The sequence below is a fragment of the Ursus maritimus genome, unplaced genomic scaffold (genome assembly GCF_017311325.1).
Source record: "Ursus maritimus isolate PB19 unplaced genomic scaffold, ASM1731132v1 scaffold_2, whole genome shotgun sequence".
Taxonomy (NCBI): Eukaryota; Metazoa; Chordata; class Mammalia; order Carnivora; family Ursidae; genus Ursus; species Ursus maritimus.
This window is the reverse complement of record NW_024424452.1, coordinates 23,684,681-23,708,683: the sequence shown is the minus strand read 5'-3', so window position 1 is coordinate 23,708,683 and position 24,003 is coordinate 23,684,681. Positions and strand designations below refer to the sequence as shown.

General features: G+C 40.2%; 1 protein-coding gene across 4 annotated transcripts in view; it reads left to right on the top strand.

The window, feature by feature from the left end:
- Positions 1 to 2,282: 2,282 nt before the first annotated feature.
- Positions 2,283 to 24,003, top strand: part of ACSM1 (acyl-CoA synthetase medium chain family member 1) — a 56,068-nt gene continuing 34,347 nt past the window's right edge. For 3 of the 4 annotated variants that reach the window (XM_040635255.1, XM_008696969.2, XM_040635256.1), the window contains exons 1-5: positions 2,283 to 2,367; positions 5,850 to 6,091; positions 19,149 to 19,359; positions 21,600 to 21,807; positions 23,357 to 23,497. In XM_040635255.1, the coding sequence (XP_040491189.1) occupies positions 5,900 to 6,091; positions 19,149 to 19,359; positions 21,600 to 21,807; positions 23,357 to 23,497 (752 nt within the window). In that variant the 5' untranslated portion in view covers positions 2,283 to 2,367; positions 5,850 to 5,899. The remainder of the gene's footprint in view (positions 2,368 to 5,849; positions 6,092 to 19,148; positions 19,360 to 21,599; positions 21,808 to 23,356; positions 23,498 to 24,003) is intronic. The other variant, XM_040635254.1, reaches the window with a different exon arrangement.

Here is a 24,003-nt window from a genome sequence, read left to right as displayed (position 1 = left end):
GATCCAGCTTTTTGATGCAGTCTTTTTTTATTTATTTATTTTTTGGCCATTCTTTTCTATCTGCTCCATCATTCCATCTCCCACATCCCTCCATGATCTGGATACTCTGAAAAGAAGTGGATCCTGGAGCACCTGGTGGTTCTGTTGTTTAGGTGTCTGCCTTTGGCTCAGGTCATGATCTCAGGGTCCTGGGATCAAGTCCTGCATCCGGCTCCTTGCTCAGTGGGGAGCCTGCTTCTCACTCTCTTTTTGCCCCCCCCCCCAGCTTGTGCTCATGCTCTCTCTTTCTCAAATAAATCTTAAAGAAAAAAAAAGGAATAAGACAAAGTTACATCAAACTGGGTGCTTAAAACATCCAACCTTGTTAGCTGGGGAAGCCCGGTGGAGACAGCTAGGCTGGGGTCCCCATTGAGAGGCCTGGGTGGAGTGTCCTCCCCTCAGCTGAGACTTTCAACTGACCATCTACATAAGGCCCATATTTATAGGGCAGATGACAGGTTCTGAGGTTAAACATTTGTTTGCCTAGATGCAGTTTGGAGTGAGCTGAATTCCTATGTTATCATGTCTTTAAGTATTCAAGGAGCCTGGGCTAGGTGTGTTTGCCTCCCTTCCCCTCCGGATTCCATTCTGGGGGGCCAGCCCAGCCTGGAGCCAGAAGAGATGCAAGGCAAAATGTATAGCTCTTCATGTCCAGACCAGAAGGGCCAATTCTGACCTGGAAGCCAGCTAATTACTAACCAGCCTCCCAAGGTCACTTATACCGCATGAATCTCACAATCAACATTCTTTAGCCCACCTGTGTGCATGCAGGTCCAGGTAGTCAGGACAAATCACAGAAACCTCCATCCATACAATACAACAGAAAATGAGGCTGATATTGTCTCTGCCATATTTTGATGTTACTATCTCCGTACAGGGTTTCCAGGACTACTGAGTCTGGGGAAGAGAATATAGAGAACTCATAACTGTTCTTAAATGCCCTAGACCAGATGTGACTTGTGTCTGCCTGTTGTTCATTGTCCAGTCCTGGAATTCAGTGGCCTCATTCTGACTACAAGAGAGGCTTCAAAATGAAAAGAGAAGTGTGAATGTAATCTTCAGATAATTCCACTCTCTCTACCACAGACCCATTGTTACAGATGAGCAAACCAAGGCACAAGGGGATAAGAAACCTGCTCAATGTCACAGAGCTGATAACTGGTGAAAGCTAGACTGAACCAGGCTGCCTGGCCCAGAGCCAGTCTTTGCCCACAACACCAGTGTTAGAGTTCCCACGTGGGAGATCCGTTGAGATCCAGAGTGTGTCTTGTAGACTTTTCCTCCTGTCTTTATTTTCTTCCCAAAAGTGTCTGCCTCTTCAGCGTGAGTATCAGGGTCTTTTATACTTTGATACTTTGCACCACCAAGATGGCTCTAGTAGAAGACTAACAATACAAGCCACTTTGTGCAGCAGTCCAGGCTTATTTAATGCAGCATCAACATCAACCCAGCATCTACATGTCTGAGCCAAGCGCCATGCAGACTGTACCTGGTGCTATTCTTTCAGGAATCCCAAGGAACAAGTCTTATTAACAACCACACTCCTCTGTTTTGTTAGAAGAGGCCAATGGCTTGTCCATCAACCATTTTGTAAGTGGTTGAGCCAGGATTTAAGCCCAAGACCTTGGGATTTCAAAGACCCTGCATTTTGTTAGTATACCAAGCTATTTCTCTCCGAATCCCAAATTAATAAAAACAGCCAATATTGATTAGGCCAAGCACTGTGCTATTGCTTATCATGAATTATTCCATCCAATCCTAACAACGCAGTAACGACAACATAAGAGACAGGTGTCACTATTATCATTCCCGTTTAACATATAAGGAAACGAGGGTAGAGAAGGGAGATCAGTGAAAGTCAAAGAGATGGTAGGTGGCAGACTGGAGACTTAAATCTTTCTGGTTCCAGAGCACAGGCGTTTAACTACTAGACTACACTGCCACTTGGCTGTCATTTAAATGTGAACACTGGAGGTATGGGGCTGGGAAAGAGAACAGGTTAACCCCAGAGTTAGTCAGAATTCTCCATTTGAGTTTGTTCCTTCACACCACAAGCTGTCCCACAAGAACTGGAATGGCGTCATATAGTTTATTTTTCCAACCCATTGTCTCTCCATGGAGGGCTGGGATTGTTTTCTGTCCTGTTCTCTCTGAGCATCTCCTCCCACTTCAGAATTGACCAATTCCTGCCAAGTGCTCCACCCCAGAGATGGGAAGTCCTTTGTGTGGGCACACTCCTAGGAAGTTTTCTGATCAGAGAGAATATGTGAAGTCCCCATTTCTATACCAGACCAAGACAAAGCCTAGCTGTTTTCTAGACACTGGCAGGTAAATGACGGCTTCTTTGTGAGGTGTGTGTGTGTGTGTGTGTGTGTGTGTTTGTGTCCTCACAGGACAATAAAATATTTACAGAGCCCTGAACTTAAAATCCAAAGGGCCAATTTCAAGTTCTGACAATGTCACTAATCGGTTGGTTGACTTTGGGCAAGGCTCTTAACATCTGTGACACTTTGTTTCCTTAATGCAAAATAAGAATGGTGATACTGAATGAGAAGGATAAATGAGAATATATGTGTGATGTGCCTCCCACAGTGGCTGGCATATAGAGGGTGATCTGTTTAATGTTAGGCAGCTCTGAGTGTGGTGGACCATGCAGGAGGGTACAGAGGAGAGTAGGAAGACCCAGAAAGTGAACACGTGAAAGAAAATTCCATGATGCAGAAGTTGGTTCATATTATATAAAGTGAATGCCTTTCATTTTTTTTTTTAACAACTGTGGTTGGTTTTTTGTTGTTGTTGTTGTTGCTGTTGTTTTTGTTTTTGTTTTTGTTTTTATCTAATTGGGGGATTTGGCTTCAGAACTTGCTGGGAGTTAGAGATCATTTCAATATTTATTGAGCCCTTATTGTATATTAGGCACAATAGCTGGCAATGTAATCAATACAGGTTATCTCACTAATCCTATGGGAAGTCAGGTATTACTAGTGTGTCTTCAGGTTCAGAGACATAAACAGTGGCCGAGATTACTCAGCCTCTAAGCAGCAAAACCAAACTTGGCTATGTAACTCCAGGATCCCTTATACACTAAGTATGTTGCCTTATAAAATAATTAGCTTTTTCAGTCCAAAGACTTGTGAAATTAGAGCTCTGTTGCAGGAACTATTCAAGACACTGTGTACCTGGGCAAGTAATGCTGAGCCTGACCACCTCTCAAAGCCACAATGCCAATCTGACCTCAAAATGCACTTTAAAGCACTTTAGGGGCGCCTGAGTGGCTCAGTCAGGGTTGGGCATCCGACTCTTGATTCCAGCTCAGGTCATGATCTCAGGGTCCTGGGATGAAGCGTACGCAGCGGGGAGTCTGCTTGAGGATTTCTTTCCTGCCCCCCTCCCCCCACTCACATTCTCTCTCTTTCTCAAATAAATAATCTTTTAAAAAATAAGTCAATTCAAAAGATTGTTCTTTAATTTATTCTTGTTCCTTCTTTGTACACCCTAATTCCAAAGATTAAGCTGGCGAGAGTTTCCCCAGAGGGTGCAGTAACTAATAGTAGCTCCCATTTCTGGAGTACTCATCCCTACTGAGTCTGTGCCTAAATGCTTTGTGAGGGATGTCATTCATCCATCACCACCACTTTAGGAAATAGGGGCTGCCAGCATTTCCATATTTTAGACAGAGGTTAAGAAAATTGCCCATTTACATAGGTGGTGAGGGAAGGGGCTGGAATTGGAAGCTATAATGTATGACTCCTAAGGGCACACTCTCGGCTACCACGGTCCTCAGCTGGGCACTGTGTTTGGTCCTCTCATGTGGGGAAGATGAAGTTAGAATTGCAAACACATTTATAAGGTGATACCAAATTCATTTTTACTTGGTTAAAAGAAGTGTTAGTTTGCTAGGGCTGCCATAACGAAGTAGCACAGACTGCGGGGATGGGGAGCTCAAACAACAGCAATTTATTTTCTCATAGTTCTGGAGGCTAGAAGCCTGAGATCAAGCTATCTGCAGGGTTGATTTCTTCTGAGGCTTCACTCCTTGGCTTGTGGATAGCTATTTTCATATTCACATGTCATTTTCCCCTATGTGTGTCTGTGTCCTAACTTCTTCTCATAAGGACACAGGTCATATTGGATTAGGGTCCATCTAATGACCTCATTTTAACTTAATCACCTCTGCAAAGATTCTGTCTCCAAATACAGTCACATTGTGAAGTACGGGGGGTTAGGACTTCCAAAGATGAATTTTGAGGGGATGCAAATTAGCCCATAATAAAGGATTAATTAATTTCCTCATTATTTCTCTCCCTTTGGTTTTTGTCTTTAGCCACTTATTCAGGGGCTGTTTGCACTGACTTTGGGTCTTTTAAAGAAGATCCTGAGTAAATGGCAAGTGAATCTGGTATTCCTGCTCTGAATCAGTTCATGCTCGTGGAGGGAGGGAGGTATTGGACAAAAAAACAGGGAAGGCAGACTTCTAGAACCAGCTCTGCAACTAAACTTGCCTTGCAACCCAAATCCCCTTTTGGGATGTTGGCCTAAATAAATATGTTAAGCTCAAATATCAGAGGCTTGACAGGTACAGTAAATGGAGAAAAAAGTAGGTGTAACAAAATAAGGAGTGGTGGAAACCATGTGAAATTGGAGAACATTCCTTTTCAATGAAGCATATAAAAATTCTCAGCTCCAGGGATTTGTACCAGTTTGAAAGGCCCAGTATTGCCAAACTTTCTATGTTTGCAAGAAAGACCCTCAAAACTTTTAAATGAAATCGCCCAAGGTTTAAATGTTGACAATTTAATTTTTTCCTCCAAAGACCGAGAGCCAACAGGAATATGTCTGAGGGCCAGATCTGGGCCAGCTGAGGTCTTAGTGTCTCTTTCTTGCCCAAAAGTGCTCTGATGAAACACGAGATGATACCGTTGATCAAGAGGCACTAAAAAGAAAGGGGACATACTTTAAGTCATGTGGCCCAAGGATCCGTGCTGACAAGCAAACTCTAAGGAACGAACTTTTCATGTATCTATCCTCTTTTCTGCAGCCATTAACTGAATTGCATAAGTAGCAGTCCCTCCCCCAGCTAGGAATGTGAAGTAGGCTTCTGGGGGCAGCATCAAAATTGGGGTTAGGTTATTATTGGTCTAAACTGGCTGAAAATAAACTGAGCCAGGTTTTATTGATCTGTTCTGTGGTCTGTTGTCAAATGGTATTATGTGATTGCTGAAACCAAGGGGGAGGAGGCTTTATTGGTTTTGGTGGCGAAGTGCTTGTATCTCAAAGTGGTTTGTGAAGTGGTTTTCTTCGGTCAACATTCTCATGGAAAGATCGTTCTAGCTTAAGGCAGTTTTCACAATCAGACTTCAATAATAATAAATGAAGTTTCTGCTTGTCACGTGAAAGGAGTCTTTGTTGGGATCTGGAGTGGAAAATGAGTTTCATCTCATGGGTCAGCTCTGATGGGTTGGAAATAGCTGCCTGAATGTTGTCCTGGGAAAGACCCCCTCAGCCAGATCTCAGTCCACTAGGGAGGGTGTTGTGATATTAGTCTGGTCTTCCCTGAGTGTGGTGATGTGTATTTGTCAGTATCTTGATAGTCTCAAGTGACAGAAACCCTGTTTCAGGCGGGAAAAATTGTTGGCTCACAGAATCCAGGACAGGATATTAACAAGAGAGGGGGTAGAGATGTGGATGGGCCTTGTGCCTTCCAAATTCTGGTAAGCTAAAACAAAGCTATTACTCTAACAAAGCCATTGCCCTCCTTTGTGGAGGAAATTACTGTTCCGTGACCAGTCTATTAGCCATCTCTTCCCAAGGCAGGTGGTGACCTGAGAATTCTGTGCCGCCTTCCTGAGGACTGTCCACCATGCAGTGGCTGATGAAGTTCCGTGTCCTCTGGGGCATCCGCAAACCCTACCGTGGCTTTCACCCTGCCCCTGGGTACCTTCGCTGCCAGTCTCTTTCAGGAGTTGGAGCCCTGAGATGGAATGACTACGACGTACCTGAGGAATTTAACTTTGCAAGTGATGTCTTAGACTACTGGACTCAAATGGAGAAGGTAAGGAGCCACCCATGATGGGAGGTGAGGACAGGAATGGCCTCACTGACCTCATCATGCTCCTAGTAGGCTGAGGGGCACAGAACCAGGAATGGCTTCTGTCTTAGCTTACCATTGTTGTGGGAAAAGCTCATGTTTGGGGATTCAGTTCTCAGCCTGGTTACTTTCTCACTTCTCTGAGCCTCAGTGGTTTTATCTGTGAAACGGGGATAATCTCATTTAAGAAACATCACACAATTGTGATCAAGTGCAAAGTTTCTAATCACAAGGTCAGCAAGTTGATGTTAGTCTGAATTCTTACCTTCACCTAATGAGACTATGAACCTAACTGGCATTTGTCTCATCAAATGTAGGCTTAACTTCAGGCTACACTCATAGGGAAAGGACAGATCACCTGATTGTACACATGAGCACCTGACATCTATAGCTAAGTCATGTCATCTGTCGTTCTGTGAGGATGGCAAGTGCAGCTGGATTCCTCCCTATCAACTGCCCACTTGAGCACGGCTTTAGGGTCTGTCCAGAGAAATAAAGTCTAGAGGTTACACGTCTCTGCAGGAAAACCCAAGTGATCGGGTTGTCTTTCCCCAAGAGACAGACCAGAGAGTTAATATAAGATGGAGTAGAAAGTTACTATGTTAATTAATTGAATTTAAATAAAACAAAATAAAATTTTTTTAAGAAGAAAAGGTAAGAGAAATGTTTAACCTATACTTGTAATATTTGGCTGGAGGTCATAAATTGTAAAATGGTTTATTTTTACAAAATAAAAAGGAAGTTTGTATAATTTTAAATTTCCCATGAACCTGCACTTATATGTTAGTATTCAACTAACATGTGGGCTTCCTCCCCACCTCCTTCTTTTTCCTTTCTCTGAATTTACATAGTAACACCAAGGAAAACAGAGGGCTCAATTAGCGAGAGCATTTTTTATATGCCATGTCAAACACTTTGCATTTAATACTATGATTAGATGGATAGTCTCATCATTCCCATTTTCCAGACAGGAAAACTGAGGTTCCAAGGGTTTAAATAACCCTCAGAAACCACCACATACCCAGTAAATGAAGGAACAGGATTTGGGTCCAGGTTGTTTGAGTCTATAATACATTATTTAACCTGGTCTCACAATCTGATGATGCCAACATCTCTGCCTTCAGACTCTAAAATGACTTTCGTCACTGCCCTGACCAGTAATCTAGTTAAGAACTTTTGAACCGTGAGACAGGCTGGAGAGGGAGGAGGTGGAGAGGAAGAAGTGATGCCACCACTTTTCCCCTGATTTATCTTTATGTAGTCTTTACAGTCAGTTAACACATCAACCCATGGAGATAACCACCAAGTAAATATGACCACAGGGATCCCACATCTTTGTTGGGTTTTATAATTTCATTACCAATCCTTGCCAATTTCTTCATGTCTCCAAATTCTTCCCACCTCCCAGCATCCTCATCCACTTAATATTTATTTATTCTCACAACACTTCTCATCTGTCTGTTTTCACTTTTCCAATTGCCTTGATCATGATCAGTGTCTCTCTAGTGATGCATGGCACCTGTCACCTAGCTCTAGCTGTCCCTCGATTAACATTGGTGGAATAAAAATTTTGAAACCTGCCTTACAAGCCCCATAGGTCTTGACATTGTTCCTATGAAAGACCCTTCAGAGGGTCCACTGCAGTCCCCTCTGACTTCCTGGACCTCCCTTACAACTTAACAGATATCACCCAAGAACTGATCCATGGCCCAAATGACAACACAACCAAAACCATAATAAAGAAATAGAATTTATTTTAACTCTCATTTCAACATATTTTACTTATAAAATATGTTAGAAATCCAACTTTTTTTTTTTCAAAATCTTCTGAGTGTGTGCATGTGTGTGTTGGCAAACAATATGTTATAAGACAAAAGATAGTGCCTGGTAAGCCAGACAATATATGAACAGGCATGGAATACAGACCACCAATTTATAACACCTGACTATTCTTGGAAATTAAATCCTTTGATACTCTAGGCTCCTCAGATAGTACATACAACTTTAATTGATTCCTGGGGAAGCCTCCCAAATCTGTTCACAAGAGGTCACATTCTGTACAAATTCCTTCCTTCCTTCCTTCCTTCCTTCCTTCCTTCCTTCCTTCCTTCCTTCCTNNGTGGTAGGAAAGTAAAAAAAATGTACAACTCTTCATTTTTTCTCTTTAGACAGTGATTCCCCACTTCATGTCTTAGGAGAGGTGAGTACAATGTTAGTGGAGTTACATTTTGTTTGTTTTGGCAAAAATCATAACAGAAACAAATTCTTCCTACCACCCTGGATGCACCTTAATATTAAAGATTGCTTAATAAAAAGAGTCAAATAGTTGTTAACCACAAAGCTGAAAATCATCCCTAAACAGATAAATAATTGCCCCATATTGCCTGGCTCTTTGTCCCATAATATTTGCCCCAAAAATTTAATTTATGAACTGTCAAACATTCCAAGCACCTGATTATTCAATGGTCTGGTCTGCCTAGATTTCTCTGGGTCAGTGACCCTATGTTTTGTCGCTCCTAAATTTAATTCTCCAATTTTTAAAGATTTTTTTTTCATTAGAAAGAGAGAGAGTGAGCGCACCAGTGGGGTGGTAGGAGGGGCAGAGGGAGAGGGAGAAACAGACTCCCCACTGAGCAGGACTCAGGACTCAATCCCAGGACCCAGAGATCATGACCTGGATTGAAGGTAGACCCTTAACCGACTGAGCCACCCAGGTGCCTGGCACCCATAATTCTGTAATTTTACATAAAAAATTAGCAACAGTCCTAGAGCCTGTACAGTTTAAGAGGGTCCTCATGTTATTTTGAAACTATTAGACTTTTATCCCAGCATCCCATAAAGGAATCCTCCATGGTATTCACAGAAAGTCTGTGTCTTTTGTAATTCTGATACATGTGTAGGGTCAGCATCACTAGAATGTAAGTTCAATGAGCGAGTGGAATTTTTACTGTTTTTTAACTGTTGTATGCCCAGTGTGTAGAACATATCTGGCACATTTAACTATTTGTTGAATGAATTTGAATGCATCAGTTCCCTGAACAGCAGCACAAGATAAGCAATGTTGGTGTCTGGCCATAACTTGGTTGTGTTTTAGCAATGGGCTGTTAACTTTCTCATGGATGTGTTGTAAGTATGTACGTGGAAGAGGAAATGCTTTGGCCCAGAGAAAGCAACAGAGTACAGGAAGCAGAATTGGGCTTTGGGGTTTCTTTTGTAAAGGCACATCTCATAATACTAAACATTCATTCCTATATTACAACAACTAATCAGTAGAGCTGAATGGTTGCTCCCCTTCTGATTACCCCCCCTTTCTTTATCCCTTTCTTCCCCTACCGATCTTCCTAGTTCTTATGTTCCATAGATGAGAGAAATCATATGATAGTTGTCTTTCTTTGCTTGACTTATTTCACTTAGCATTATCTCCTCCAGTGCCGTCCATGTTGCAGCAAATGTTGAGAACTCGTTCTTTCTGATAGCGGAGTAATATTCCATTGTATATATGGACCACATCTTCTTAATCCAGTCATCTGTTGAAGGACATCTCGGCTCCTTCCACGATTTAGCTATTGTGGACAATGCTGCTATGAACATTGGGGTGCATATGGCCCTTCTCTTCACTACATCAGTATCTTTGGGGTAAATACCCAGTAGTGCAATTGCTGGATCATAGGGTAGCTCAATTTTTAACTTTTTAAGGGATCTCCACACTGTTTTCCAAAGTGGCTGTACCGACTTGCATTCCCACCAACAATGTAGGAGGGATCCCCTTTCTCCACATCCTCTCCAACATTTGTTGTTTCCTGCTTTGTCCATTTTTGCCATTCTAACTGGCATAAGGTGGTATCTCAAGGTGGTTTTGATTTGAATTTCCCTGATGGCTAATGATTTTGAACATTTTTTCATGTGTCTGCTAGCCATTTTTATGTCTTCATTAGAAAAGTGTCTGTTCACATCTTCTGCCCATTTTTTGATTTGTTTATTTGTTTCTTGTGTATTGAGTTTGAGAAGTTCTTTGTAGATCTTGAATACCAGTCTTTTATCTGTAGTGTCATTTGCAAGTATCTTCTCCCATTCCGTGGGCTGCCTCTTAGTTTTTCTGACTGTTTCCTTGGCTGTGCAGAAACTTTTAATCTTGATGAAGTCCCATAAATTCATTTTATCTTTTGTTTCTCTTGCCTTTGGGGATGTGTCATGAAAAAGGTTGCTTTGGCCGATGTCGTAGAGGTTGCTGCCTATGTTCTCCTCTAGAATTTTGATGGATTCCTGTCTCACATCGAGGTCTTTCATCCATTTGGAGTTTATTTTTGTGTATGGTGTGAGAGAGTGGTCAAGTTTCATTCTTTTGCATGTAGCTGTCCAATTTTCCCAGCACCATTTATTGAAGAGACTGTCTTTTTCCCACCGGATGTTTTTTCCTGCTTTATCAAAGATTAGTTGCCCAAAGAGCCGAGGGTCCATTTCTGGGCTCTCTATTCTGTTCCATTGGTCTATGTGTCTGTTTTTGTGCCAGTACCATGCTGTCTTTGTGATCACAGCTTTGTAGTACAGCTCGAAATCCGGCATTGTGATGCCCCCAGCTTTGTTTTTCCTTTTCAACAGTTCCTTGGAGATTCGGGGCCTTTTCTGTTTCCATACAAATTTAAGGACTATTTGTTCCAGTTCTTTGAAAAATGTCATCGGTATTTTGATCGGGATAGCATTGAAAGTGTAGATTGCTCTGGGTAGCATGGACATTTTAACTATGTTAATTCTTCCAATCCATGAGCATGGAATATCTTTCCATCTTTTTATGTCTTCCTCAATGTCTTTCAAGAGTGATTTATAGTTTCTAGAATATAGGTCCTTTACGTCTCTGGTTAAGTTAATTCCAAGGTAACGTATGGTTTTTGGTGCTATTGTAAATGGGATGGATTCCCTAATTTCTCTTTCTTCAGTCTCATTGTTCATGTATAGAAATGCAACTGATTTCTGAGCATTGATGTCGTATGCCGCCACATTACTGAATTGCTGTATAACTTCTAGTAGTTTGGGCGTGGATTCTTCTGGGTTTTCCATATAGAGTATCATGTCATCTGCGAAGAGAGACAGAGTTTGACTTCTTCTTTCCCCATTTGGATACATTTTATCCCTTTTTGTTGCCTGATTGCTGTTGCAAGGACTTCTAATACTATGTTGAATAATAATGGTGAGAGTGGGCATCCTTGTCGTGTTCCTGATCTTAAGGGAAAGGCTTCCAGCTTTTCCCCATTGAGACTGATATTTGCTGTAGGCTTTTCATAGATGGTTTTTATGAGATTGAGGAATGTACCCTCTATTCCTACACTCTGAAGGGTTTTAATCAGGAAAGGATGCTGTATTTTGTCAAATGCTTTTTCTGCAACTATTGAAGGGATCATATGGTACTTGACTCTTTTCTTGTTGATATGATCTATCACACTGATCAACCTCATAGATATATATAGAACACTACACCCCAGAACAACAGAATACTCATTCTTTTCGAATGCACATGGAACGTTCTCCAGAATAGCATATACTGGGTCACAAAACAGGTCTCAACCAATACCAAAAGACTGAAATTATTCCCTGCATATTCTCAGACCACAGTGCTTTGAAATTGGAACTCAATCACAAGGAAAAATTTGGAGGAAACTCAAACACTTGGAAACTAAGAATCATCCTGCTCAAGAATGATTGGATAAACCAGGAGATTAAAAATCAGTTTAAACAATTTATGGAGACCAACGATAATGAAAACACAGTGAATGAAAACACAACGGTCCAAAACCTATGGGACACTGCAAAGGCAGTCCTAAGGGGAAAATACACAGCCATCCAAGCCTCGCTCAAAAGAATAGAAAAATCTAAAATGCAGTTTTTATATTCTCACCTGAAGAAGCTGGAGCTGGAACAGAAGAACAGGCCTAACCCACACATGAGAAAGCAGTTTATCAAGATTAGAGCAGAGATCAATGAATTAGAAACCAGGAGCAGAGTAGAGCAGATCAACAGAACTAGAAGCTTGTTCTTTGAAAGAATAAATAAGATCAATAAGCCACTGGCAAGACTTATTCAAAAGAATAGAGAAAGGACCCAAATTAACACCAAAGCTTTTAGACATAAAATCTGGAGTTTTCATTGTAAGAAAACTTTCAGTAATGGATTTAACTTCTTTAATAGATATAAGATTATTTAGATTTTGATTCTATCAGTTTTGGCGAGTTGAGTTGGTTTTTTTTTTTTTAGCAATTTGTTCATTTCATGCAAGTTGTCAGATTTATTGGCATAAAATTATTCATAATCTTCTCTTGTTGCTATTTTAATGTCTGTAAGAATTGTAATCGCAGGAACGCCTGGGTGGCTCAGTTGGTTAGGCATCTACCTGCGGCATAGGGCTCCTTGCTCAGCGGGGAGCCTGCTTCTCCCTCTGCCTGCCGCTCCCTCTGCTTGTGCACTCTCTCGTTCTTGCTCTCTCTCTCTCCCTCTCTCTATGACAAATAAATAAATAAAATCTTTTTTAAAAAAAGAATTGTAATTGCATACACGTTTTCTTTTTTTTATAATAATTTTTTATTATATTATGTTAGTCACCATTCAGTACACCCTAGTTTTTGATGTAAAGTTCCATGATTCATTACTTGTGTATAACACCTGGTGCACCATGCAATACGTATTGCATGCATACACGTTTTCATTCCTAATATTGTTAATACCTTCATTCTCTTTTTTCCTTTGAGTTTATCAATTTTATTTACCTTTTCAAAACCAGCTTTGGCTTCACTGATATTCTCAATGGTGTTACTTGTTTTCCATTCCACTGATGCACCATCTTATCTTTATTATTTCCTTCCTCCTACTTTCCTTTGATTTGATTTCCTTTGATTTCTTTTTTCAGCTTCTTGATATGGAAGCTTTTGGGCCTGCCTTCTTTTCTAATGTATGCATTTAAAAATACAAATTTTCCACTAAGCATTCCTTTTAGGTGCATTGCACAAATTTTGGTAGGTCATATTTTATTATCATTCAGATGAAAATATTTTCTATTTGCCTCTTTGCTCCTTCTCTGACTGATAGATTATGTGGAAGCATATTGGTTAGTTTCCACATACTTGGGGGTGGGTTTCTCATTGCCTTGTTGTTAATGATTCCTAGCTTAATTCCACTGTGGTCAGAAAACATACTCTATTTTAAACTTTTGAGATTTTTTGAGGTTGGTACATGTTCCAAATGGAATGGAAAAGAATGTGAATTATATCATTATTGGGTAAAATGTTCTATCTATGTCAATTTGGATATAAATTCTGTTAGTCTGTCATATTCCATCATTAATTTATGGAAACATTGAATTTCAACTTATATTTCATGCAAAATAAGACTGAGGCTATTTTTTTCTATAGGTCATAAACCCTTACATTTTTAAAAAAGATTTTATTTATTTGAGAGAGACAAGAGCACGAGCAGGGGGGAGGAGCAGAGGGAGAGGGAGAAGCAGACTCCGCAGTGAGCAGGGAGCCCTATGTGGGGCTTCATCCCAAGACCCTGAGATCATGATCTGAGCTGAAGGCAGACACAACCGACTGAGCCACCCAGGTGCCCCTCTCACGTGTTTTGATATTCAGAAAGAATCATCTCATTTTTGAATACTTAAAGTAATTGATCTACCTTTCCAATTTTCCTTCTTCAAGGTATATTTTAGTTAGAGATTAGCAAAGAGTTGCTATGTAGGTTTTTGCTTATTTAAATCAACTATGTTGATGTATACATAGAATGAATATGCATAGAATTACATAGAATGAAATGCATACCTTTTACACTAAAAAGTGTAAACTTGGAGTTTTAGAACATTTCTATCACCCCAGAAGTTTCCTTTTGTTCCTTCCTAGTCGGTCCCTACCCACCCCACTCTGAGCCCCAGGCAACCACACTGAGCTGCTGCTACAGGAGATTATATTTCTCTTTCCTAGGGTTTCATAGAAGTGGAATAATAGAAGATGCACCCTTTTGTGTCTGATTTCTTTGATTCAGCATTATTGTTTTTGAGATTCGTCCCTGTTGCTCTGTTAATTAGTTGTTTATCCTCTTTATTGCTAAGTTAAATACTAAGCATTTTATCTTTTGAAACTATTTCATAATTTCCTTTGGCTTCAAACATTACCACATAAAAATTTAAATTTCAACTCCAAGTGTAGAGGGTGTTTCTGTCTTCTGGGAAAACAGCTTTATCTGAGCATCACATTATCAGATTAATCCTTAACACAAAAATCCATCACTGCTTAAGCAATATCTTCTTCAGGTTGTAAGAGTTAGGTCTAAAATAGCCTGAGTTCTGAGCAACCCATGTTTTCTATCTTGAGACAACAGCTTTTCCAACCTTTTTAAAACTCCTACAATAATATTACATACTCTGCTCCCCTTATATAAGCAGTGCATAACTAGTCATTACACTTGCCAAATATTCCATAATCTTTTGGGCAAGAATTTTTTCGTAACACTAATTTTTTCCATAGGTATGAATACTTACACGTGAATATACATATGTATTAACCTCACCTTATCTCAGGTGAGATACACTCTTTTGTTCCAATCATATGGAGCAAGTGTGGTGGGATCAGGTTTGCACATACGTGGAAAAAAATTGCTGGAAGAATAAGCACCAGATAATTTCAGTGCTGACCTTCAGGTAGCAAAAATGTGATGAGATATTTGAAGACGTTTTTCTGTTTATAAGAAATTTTTCTGTTCATAGGATTCTGCATTGCCCAAACTTTTACTCTGAATTTGCTTTGGAAATTAATTTAAAAAAATAAAGTCCTTTTAAAAAGCATGGTCATTAGAGAAAGCTTAGGGAAAATAAGAAAGTTTACTTAAACAAAAAAATGAAAATTGGCTGTAAATATTTAATACCAGGGTGCCTGGGTGGCTCAGTTGGTTAAGCGTCTGCCTTCAGCTCAGGTCATGATCTCAGGGTCCCAGGATCATGCCCCACATTGGGCTCCCTGCTCAGCGGGAGTCTGCTTCTCTCTTTCACTCTCCCTCTGTGCTTGCTGTCTCTCTCAACTAAATAAAGAAAATCTTTAAAAAAATATTTAAAACCATGTACGTAGGTGTGTATATGTATGTCTTGTTCACTATTGTATCCTTTGGTCTAAGAACAGTGCCTAACAGATAATGAGAATTTAGTAAATATATATTGAATGAATGAATGAATGGATACTACTGTACACATTTAGATTAATGTAAATACGGTTTTGCTTTTTTAAATTAATAATGTATCGTGAAATTTTTTTTTAAGATTATTTATTTATTTATTAGACAGAGATAGAGACAGCCAGTGAGAGAGGGAACACAAGCAGGGGGAGTGGGAGAGGAAGAAGCAGGCTCATAGCGGAGGAGCCTGATGTGGGGCTCGATCCCATAACGACGGGATCACGCCCTGAGCCTAAGGCAGATGCTTAACCGCTGTGCCACCCAGGCGCCCCTGTATTGTGAAATTTTTATTCCAAAATTATTTCTGAAAGTTTTTGGATGGTTTTATCATATTCCATCATACAGAAATAATAATTTTATAGATAGCATATAGTTGGATCCTGTTTTCTTTTTTTAATCCATTCTGCCAATTTAAGTCATTTGATGGGGAATTTAGTGCACTTACATTTAAAGTAATTACTGATAAGGAAGAACTTACTATTACCATATTGTTAATTCTTTTCTTGATGTCATAGCTTTTGGTCTCCCATTTCCTCTCTTACTGCCTTTCTTTGTCTTTAGTTGATTTTTTTTTTTTGGTAGTGATGTTTTGATTCCCTTCTCCTTTCCCTTTGAGTAGATAATTTTGTGGTTACCATAGGGATTACATATAACATCTTAAAGTTATAACAATCTATTTTAAACTAGTAGCAACTTCATTTGCATACAAAACCCCTAATCTTTTCCGGCTCCCTCTTACCTCCCTATTTTATGTTATTGATGTCACAAATTACATATTTATATATTGTGTACTTGTTAACATAGAATTATAATTCTTTTCTATGCTTTTGTCTTTTAAATACTGCAGAAGAATAACAGCTGGAGTCTCAAACCAAAATTACAATAATATTGGTTTTTATATTTGTCCATGTATTTGTCAAAGAACTTTATATTTTTGTATTCAAGCTACACTATAACATCTTTTTATTTCAACTTGAACTCCTTTTAGCATTTCTTTTTTTTTAAGATTTTATTTATTAGAGAGAGAGCACGAGTTTGGGGGGGGAGCTGAGGAAGAAGGACAAGCAGACTCCTTGCTGACTGGGAAGTCCAATGCAGGCCGATCCCAGAACCCTGAGATCATGACCTGAGCCAAACTCAGACATTTAACCAGCTGAGCCACCCAGCCCCTCCTTTTAGCATTTCTTATAGAGAAATGAACTTATAGACTCTCAATTTTTGTTAATGAATTCCCTCAATTTTTATTTATCTGAGACTGACCTAATTTTTCCCTCATTTTTGAAGGACAATTTGCTGAATATAGAATTTCTTGATTGACAGGTTTTTCCCCATCATTTTAAATAAACAATCCCACTGTCTTCTTCTTTTTTTTTTTTTTAAGATGTTATTTATTTATTTGACTGAGAGAGACAGCAAGAGAGGAAACACAAGCAAGGGGAGTGTGAGAGGGAGAAGCAGGCTTCCTGCCGAGCAGGGAGCCCGATGTGGGGCTCAATCCCAGGACCCTGGGATCATGACCTAAGCTGAAGGCAGACGTTTAATGGCTGAGCCACCCAAGTGCCCTTATAATCCCACTGTCTTCTGGTCTGCTACCTGCTAATAATCTTATTAAGGATTTACACATGATGAGTTACTTTTCTTTTGCTGCTTTCAAGATTCTGTCTTTGGCTTTTGTAGTTTGATTACAGTGTGTCTCTGTGTGGGTCTCTTTGGTATTTCTTTCTTGGAGTTCATTGAGCCTTTTGTATTTTTATATCCATATACTGAATGTATGGATGAATAAACGAATGAATGAATGAATAATACTATATAAATTTGTGTTTAATGCAAATATGGTTTTGCTTTTCCTCAGGCATTATTTTTTCAAATAAGGTTTTTGCTCCTTTCTCTCTCTCTTCTTCCAGGATTCCCATAATGTGTATATTGCTCAGATTGTTTGTATACTATGTCCCTTGGGCTCTATTCACTTTTCTTCGTGTTTTTATCCTTTTTGCCCCTCAGGGTCCATAATTTAAAGTGACTTGTGTTCAAGTTCACTGATTCTTTTTTTTTTTAAGATTTTATTTATTTATTTGACAGAGATAGACAGCCAGCAAGAGAGGGAACACAATCAGGGGGAGTGGGAGAGGAAGAAGCAGGCTCCCAGTGGAGGAGCCTGATGTGGGGCTTGATCCCAGAACCCTGGGATCATGCCCTGAGCCGAAGGCAGACGCTTAACGACTGAGCCACCCAGGCGCCCCTCAAGTTCACTGGTTCTTTCTTCTGTCTGACTGAGTCTGTTGTGAATCCCTTTGGTAAAGTTTTCAATTCAGTTATTGTATTTTTCAGATCCAGAATTTCTGTTCAGTTCTCGTTTTGTTCATATATTGTTTTTCTAATTTGCTTTAGTTTTTTGTCTATTTTCCTTTAGCTCTTTCAGCATTTTTAAGACAATTATTTTAAAGTCTCTGTCCAATAACTGAAACCTGTGTCTCTTTACGGTCAGCTTCTGGAGATCTCTTTTATTCCTTCAAATGGGCAACATGGCCTTGTGATCTGTTGTTGAAAATTAGATATTTGAAAAAAGCAGCCAGCCTCTGTCTTTACAGCTGGCTTCTTGCAGAGAAAGGCCTTCAATAATCTAACCATATGAAAACTTAAGGTCTCAGGCATGAGTCTTTCCTAGGCCTATGCATGTACTTTCTTTTTTCTCAATTTTACCAAATACATTGCTGCTTTTTCATATTTTAATTTCCTTAAAAGTCTCATCACTCCTTCTTCTTGGGGCCCTAGATGTTTTCTTGCCTTCCTGTGTCTGTAGTCCCACCACCAGCATCCTCCCCCCTCCCTGCCCCAAGGTGGCCACAGTCTACAGTTACTCATTGTGGCATCTGCCACTGCTTTCAGACACCTCCAACCTGATACTCAAACTAGGTCACCATTCCTATCTGAGCTCCAAGTCAGATGAGGCAGAAACCAGTCCTGACAAGGCAGAATATTGAAACGAATTCCAGTCTTTTCTTCTGCCCCAAGGGAGGGGCTGGGAATTGGGTGGCTTCCCCCTGACCATAATTTACAACACCAAGAGAGGGCATGGGGCAAGGGTAAACAAAAACAACATAAAATTTCTTACCATTTTGAGTATGAATTTTTATTGTTTGGATATTTGTTGGTTGCTGGAGATCTTTGACTGTTTCTAGAATTTCTACAAAGCTATTTTAGTCTGTTCATTACTTGATGTTTCTGTGAGGGAACAAGGGTTATCTGGGAACTTCCAGGTCTGCCTTCTTGTTTATTTCACCTCTAGAGGTACCTTAATTTTAAAAATAAATGACCCAAATATTCAGGAATTAAATTAATCTCTTGTTCTGTTTTCATAATAATGATAGTAATTTTATTGAGCACTGTCATATACACTTTACCTCTTTAAATAACTAATTTAAACTTTACTGCCTTCTAGGTAGTATTGTGCCCATTTCATAGATGAGAAATGTACCCATTTCATAGATGGGAAAACTGAGGCACAGAGGAGAACTGCTGTCCATATCAAACTAAGACAGACACATGGGGAAATGAAATTTTAAGGCTTTAATAGGTGACATGAAGGCTATTCATGGTTTTATGTGACTCGAGAGGAGGTGGTGACAGTAGCCCAGAAGAAGTTGGCTGGATCACACACTATCCCCAGCTTTTCTTGGTTCTATAAATGCTTCAAAATGGGATCATTGTCCTTGAGCTACATTTTCACTTGAATGTGTCTATGGTCATAGATTGGCCAAAAAAGCGCCCTTTTCCTTTAAGTAGGAAGTAAAACATGGTGTATGATCTTGACCAGGAGGGTAAGAGAGGTCCAAACCCAGCCCTGTGGTTGGTGAATAATCAAGGAGATGAACTGAAGTGGAGCTTCGGAGAGTTGACAGACTTATCCCGCCGTGCAGCCAATGTCCTCACCCAGACCTGTGGCCTGCAGCAGGGAGACCGTCTAGCCTTGATCCTGCCTCGAGTGCCTGAGTGGTGGCTGGTGGTCATAGGCTGCATTCGAGCAGGTCAGTGACTCAAAGAGACCCCAACAGACATTAGATCTGGCCCAGAGCCAATTGGTCCTGAAATATTAATATTCCTCTATCTTTTTTTATATTCTGCACAGTCTTTGTCTTTTTCAGACTCCCTCAAATATTCTTTTCCTCCTTCTCACTCCCTCACTCTCTCTCTCATTCTTACACACCCTCAAACACAGTGTCATAACTCTCTAGTTCATCCATTCACACACTTTCTCCTGCACAATCTCATCCTTTGCTTTTGAAGATCCATCAGGTAATGAGCACTGGTGTTATATAAGACTGACAAATCACTGAACTCTACCTCTGAAACTAACAATACACTATATGTTAATTAATCAAATTTAAATTTTAAAAAATAAAGAAAAAAGAAAAAAGATCCATCAGTTGTTAACGTTTTGCACTCCTCTCACACTGAGTCATTTAAGTATCAGTTGCAGACATTGTGACATCCATAAACACCAGATAAACAGCTATAAACACTGGAGTATGCATCTGCTATGATCCACAAGACATTCTCCTCACCTAACCACAACATAGTTGTCACAAAGACATCTAACACTGATACATCCATAGCCAAAATTCTTTAATTGTCCCCATAGTGTCTTTTGTAGAAATTTTTTTTGTTTGAATCCAAAATCTAATAGAGGATCATGCATTGCATTAAGTTGTTATGTCTCCTCAATCTCCTTCAATCTGGACTTTTTTGTATGACCACATTTTGGAAATGTCTAAGCTCTCTGTTTTGCAGAAGGTCCCACAAAATTTGTGTTTCTGACTCTTTCCTCAGGATTACATTCAGTGAAACATTTTTAGTAGGAGTACTAAAAGGATAATTTGCCTATCTCAGTGCTTTACATCAGGGCATACAACAAGTTGGTTTGTCCTATCATCAGTGATATTTATAAACACCTTTGCAAGGCACCTTTGCCCTTTATAATTAGTAAGTAATCTATGCTATAATACTAATGTGACTGTGTGAATATCCTGTTCTCTAATTGTCTTTCACCCTATGACTTGAGAATCCATTAATGGTTCTTGATTATTATGATTGTTTTATATGAGAACTTTCTACTTATATTATTCTTTCTACATTTCTTAGTTAGCATTCTTCTGTGGAGATTTCCCTTTCCCTTTTAATTGCCTATCTATTTATCTACATACTTAGTGTTGGTGTGGGACTCATGCATTCTCTTTTGATTTGCTTTATAATGCATGTTCATATATTCTCTCACCAATAAAATACTAGATTAATCCATCAAGATCATGTGGAATGAAGAATTAACAGCAATGGCAGAGAGAGTATAGAGAAGCCATGTCACCTGTAGAGCTAAGAGATGGCCCATGGGAAATCCAAGACATGAGCTGAACCCTCTGGTATAGGCAGAATTAAAGAGGGATAGAAGCAAAGGAAGGACATTCTAAGAATGGGCAGGAGTCAGGAGAAGCCTGTGTGAAGAACAGCCGTATTGAAATAGAGCAGAGATTTGCAGGAGGGAAAGGTGGAGGGTGGGCAGTGCCTTCAGTGTTGGGTGGAGAGTATGGTGTTTTCCTGGAGAGAGGGTATAAGTGCTGGTAAAGAGAAGAAGAGTGGAGTGGGAAAAGTCGGTGTTCTGTGGAACCTGAACAGGTAATAATATGGAAGTTGGGTAGTAGGAAGAGTCAGGACAAGGCACCGGGTGGAGAGATTAGAACCCACGTGCTGGAGAGATTGGAACCCAATAGGGGCACATGAAGACTTGAACTAATTGGTGATAGAAGATGGAAGGGAAAGTAGGGAAGTTCAAAGGATACTGTAGTTAAATTTAGTTATGCAGGCTGAGGGAGAGGAGATTCAGGATGACACAAAGGATTGATAGAGAAGGAAATGAGAGGAGAAAAATGGAGGTAGGGATGCAGTTAATCCTGATGTCAGGGACACTGTCCTACTTACACGCATAGTCCCAGATCCTGTGTAAAGTAGGATCCACCCGTCTACTGGCTAGATCCATCTAGAGTAGAAGAGGTTAGGGCAACCTTTTCAAATTTCAATGTGCATAGGAATCCCTTGGAGATCTTGTTGAAGTGCAGATTTTGATTAAATAATTTTGGGGTGGGGCATGAGTTTTGTGTCTTAGGTGGTGCTGATGGTGCTGGTCTGTGGACCATACTCTGCACAGCAGGAGGCTGGTGGATTTCTATGCAGATAAGCCAAGCCTGAAACACAAGATTTCCTTTTTCATTCTCAGGAATAATATTCATGCCAGGAACCATCCAGTTGAAGGCCAAGGACATTCTCTACCGATTACAAGCGTCTAAAGCCAAAGGCATTGTGACCACAGATACCCTTGCTCCAGAGGTGGATTCTTTAGCTTCCGAGTGTCCTACTCTGAAAACAAAGCTCCTGGTGTCTGACCATAGCCATCAAGGGTGGCTGGACTTAAGATCATTGATTAAGTGAGTTTCTGTTCTGATGAATGTGCTTTCTAAGGAAGGGCAGGAGAAGGCCATTCACTTCCAAGTGCTGGTAGACAAACAACCAGTGGGAGGAAACATACCAGGTCTGATGGCAGAAACCTTCTCTTCCCAGTTATGCCACTGATTTTCTGTGTAACTCTGGGCTGGTTCCTTCCCCTTTCTTGGATGCAGTTGCTTTATCTGTAAAATAAGGTATTGAACTTCCACACCTCTGTCACTAAAGTATTATCAACCCTGTGCAAAGGAGATGTATAAAGTCAGAGGGTTGTTGTGTTGTGTCTTCCTTGTAAGTAGGGAATCTGAAATATTATGTTTATATAAAAAATAAATATATGAGGAGGTTGAATGAAAGATTAAGGGATGCATTTTTAAGGGAAAGCTTGAGACTGCAAGAAAAATTGAGGCTGTGGCTGTCAGGCAGCTTGGGGAGCAAATACTTTCCATCTTTTAGGGGTTGCATACCTTTAGGGATACCTTGCAGGAAAAGTTAGGGAAGTGTTGGAGGCACGTAAGACCACTTCCACCTCCAAAACTCTGATTCTGTAAACCTTCAGGCATTTTTCATATCACCCACAAACCATACTGGATTTGTTTTCTTGAAGTAACCCCCCAGTTTTTAAAATCCTTTACTTCAGCCTCAAAAGGCAATATCGCACTGCAGTCACATCTTACACTGGATTTTAAAGTCAGACAATTACAAGAAAAATGGTGTAAATGAAGGATATTCTCTAAAACTCCCCTAAATTGCCAAAAGTCAATATGGTATCATATCACAGCAAGAGTCAGTGAGTCCTGCAGCCTTGGGATAATTTGCAGTTTCTCTGATCAAACACCACAGGGAACTTGCATTTATAAGCCCTAGAGACTCCCAGTCTAGGAGAAGCCCCCAAGAATCAAGGCACACTGGGGTACCCTACAGATTCTACCTTCCATCTCAAGCTTACACCAAGGCAAATGTGCATCTTCATTTTCTCTTCCCCACCCCTCATTGCCAAGATTGTGGGGTGAAATTCCTATTAAGTTGGTTCATGTAAAAAAAACAAGCTTAGCAGTGTGATTAAGAGCACAGTCTTTGGATCAAACTGAGTGAATATGAATTCTGGCTGGACAACTTGCTGGCTACATGTCTTCAGGCAAGTTATGAAAACATTTCTGAGCCTCAGTTTTCTCATCCACAGAATGGGCAGAATAAGAGAAGTACTTGTCTTTCAGGGTTGGTCTGAAGATTGAATGAGTTCTTATTTGTAAATCACTTAAACCACTGCCTGGAAGTACTATTTCGGTGTTTGTTACATACAAAACAATCCACCGTATTTTCCCCCTTTTTTAAATGAAGAAATGTCAGTCTACTTATCCAACTCACTCTCAAACTCCATTTAATTCCTAATACTGGGAGAACTGGTTTCCCCTCCAGTGTTAGAAACCTCCATTTTTCTGACTCCAAGCCTCATATTGTTCCTTTTGCTTCTCTGGGGATGGAAAATCAGGAAATGTGACTTCTCCCCTTTTGTACTGAATTCCTTTGCAGATCAGCATCCCCAGATCATACCTGTATTAAGTCAAAGACAGTGGACCCAATGGCCATCTTCTTCACCAGTGGGACCACAGGCTTCCCCAAGATGGTAAAACATTGTCATGGATTTGCCTTGCGATCCTCTCTCCCTTCGTGGTAAGAAAGAAAGCATTGACTTATGGGATGGGCCACAGATCTGGGGTAGTGTGTGCATGTGTGTGAGACACGTGTGGGTTAGGAAAAGAGCTCTAAGCAGAACTGACTCCATCCTGCTTCTCCCTTCTGTGCTCTCTGGTTCAGACTGATGAAAATCTGAGAGGTCAACACTGGGAATCCTAACGGTTTGCTGACAGAGGCCTCTGAAGACAAAGGAGGCACATTTAGGTCCTGCCTGAGCACCTTGACAGGAGGTGTGTAGGGAAGCCATTGTGTCCCTGTCAGTTGACTCAGGGTTTGGTGGGGAAAGACAGAATATGCTAACAATGTCAACTGAAACAACAGATCATTTCCTCTCCCCAGTTATGGACAAATGAAACTTGGAGTTACCCAATTACGAGCTGTTAGGGAAAATAATACTTGGAACCCAAGCCACACCATGCCACTGTCCCTAATCTAGAACAAACAATCATCGAGGCTGAAGCTGTAGCCTTGGGTTAATCATT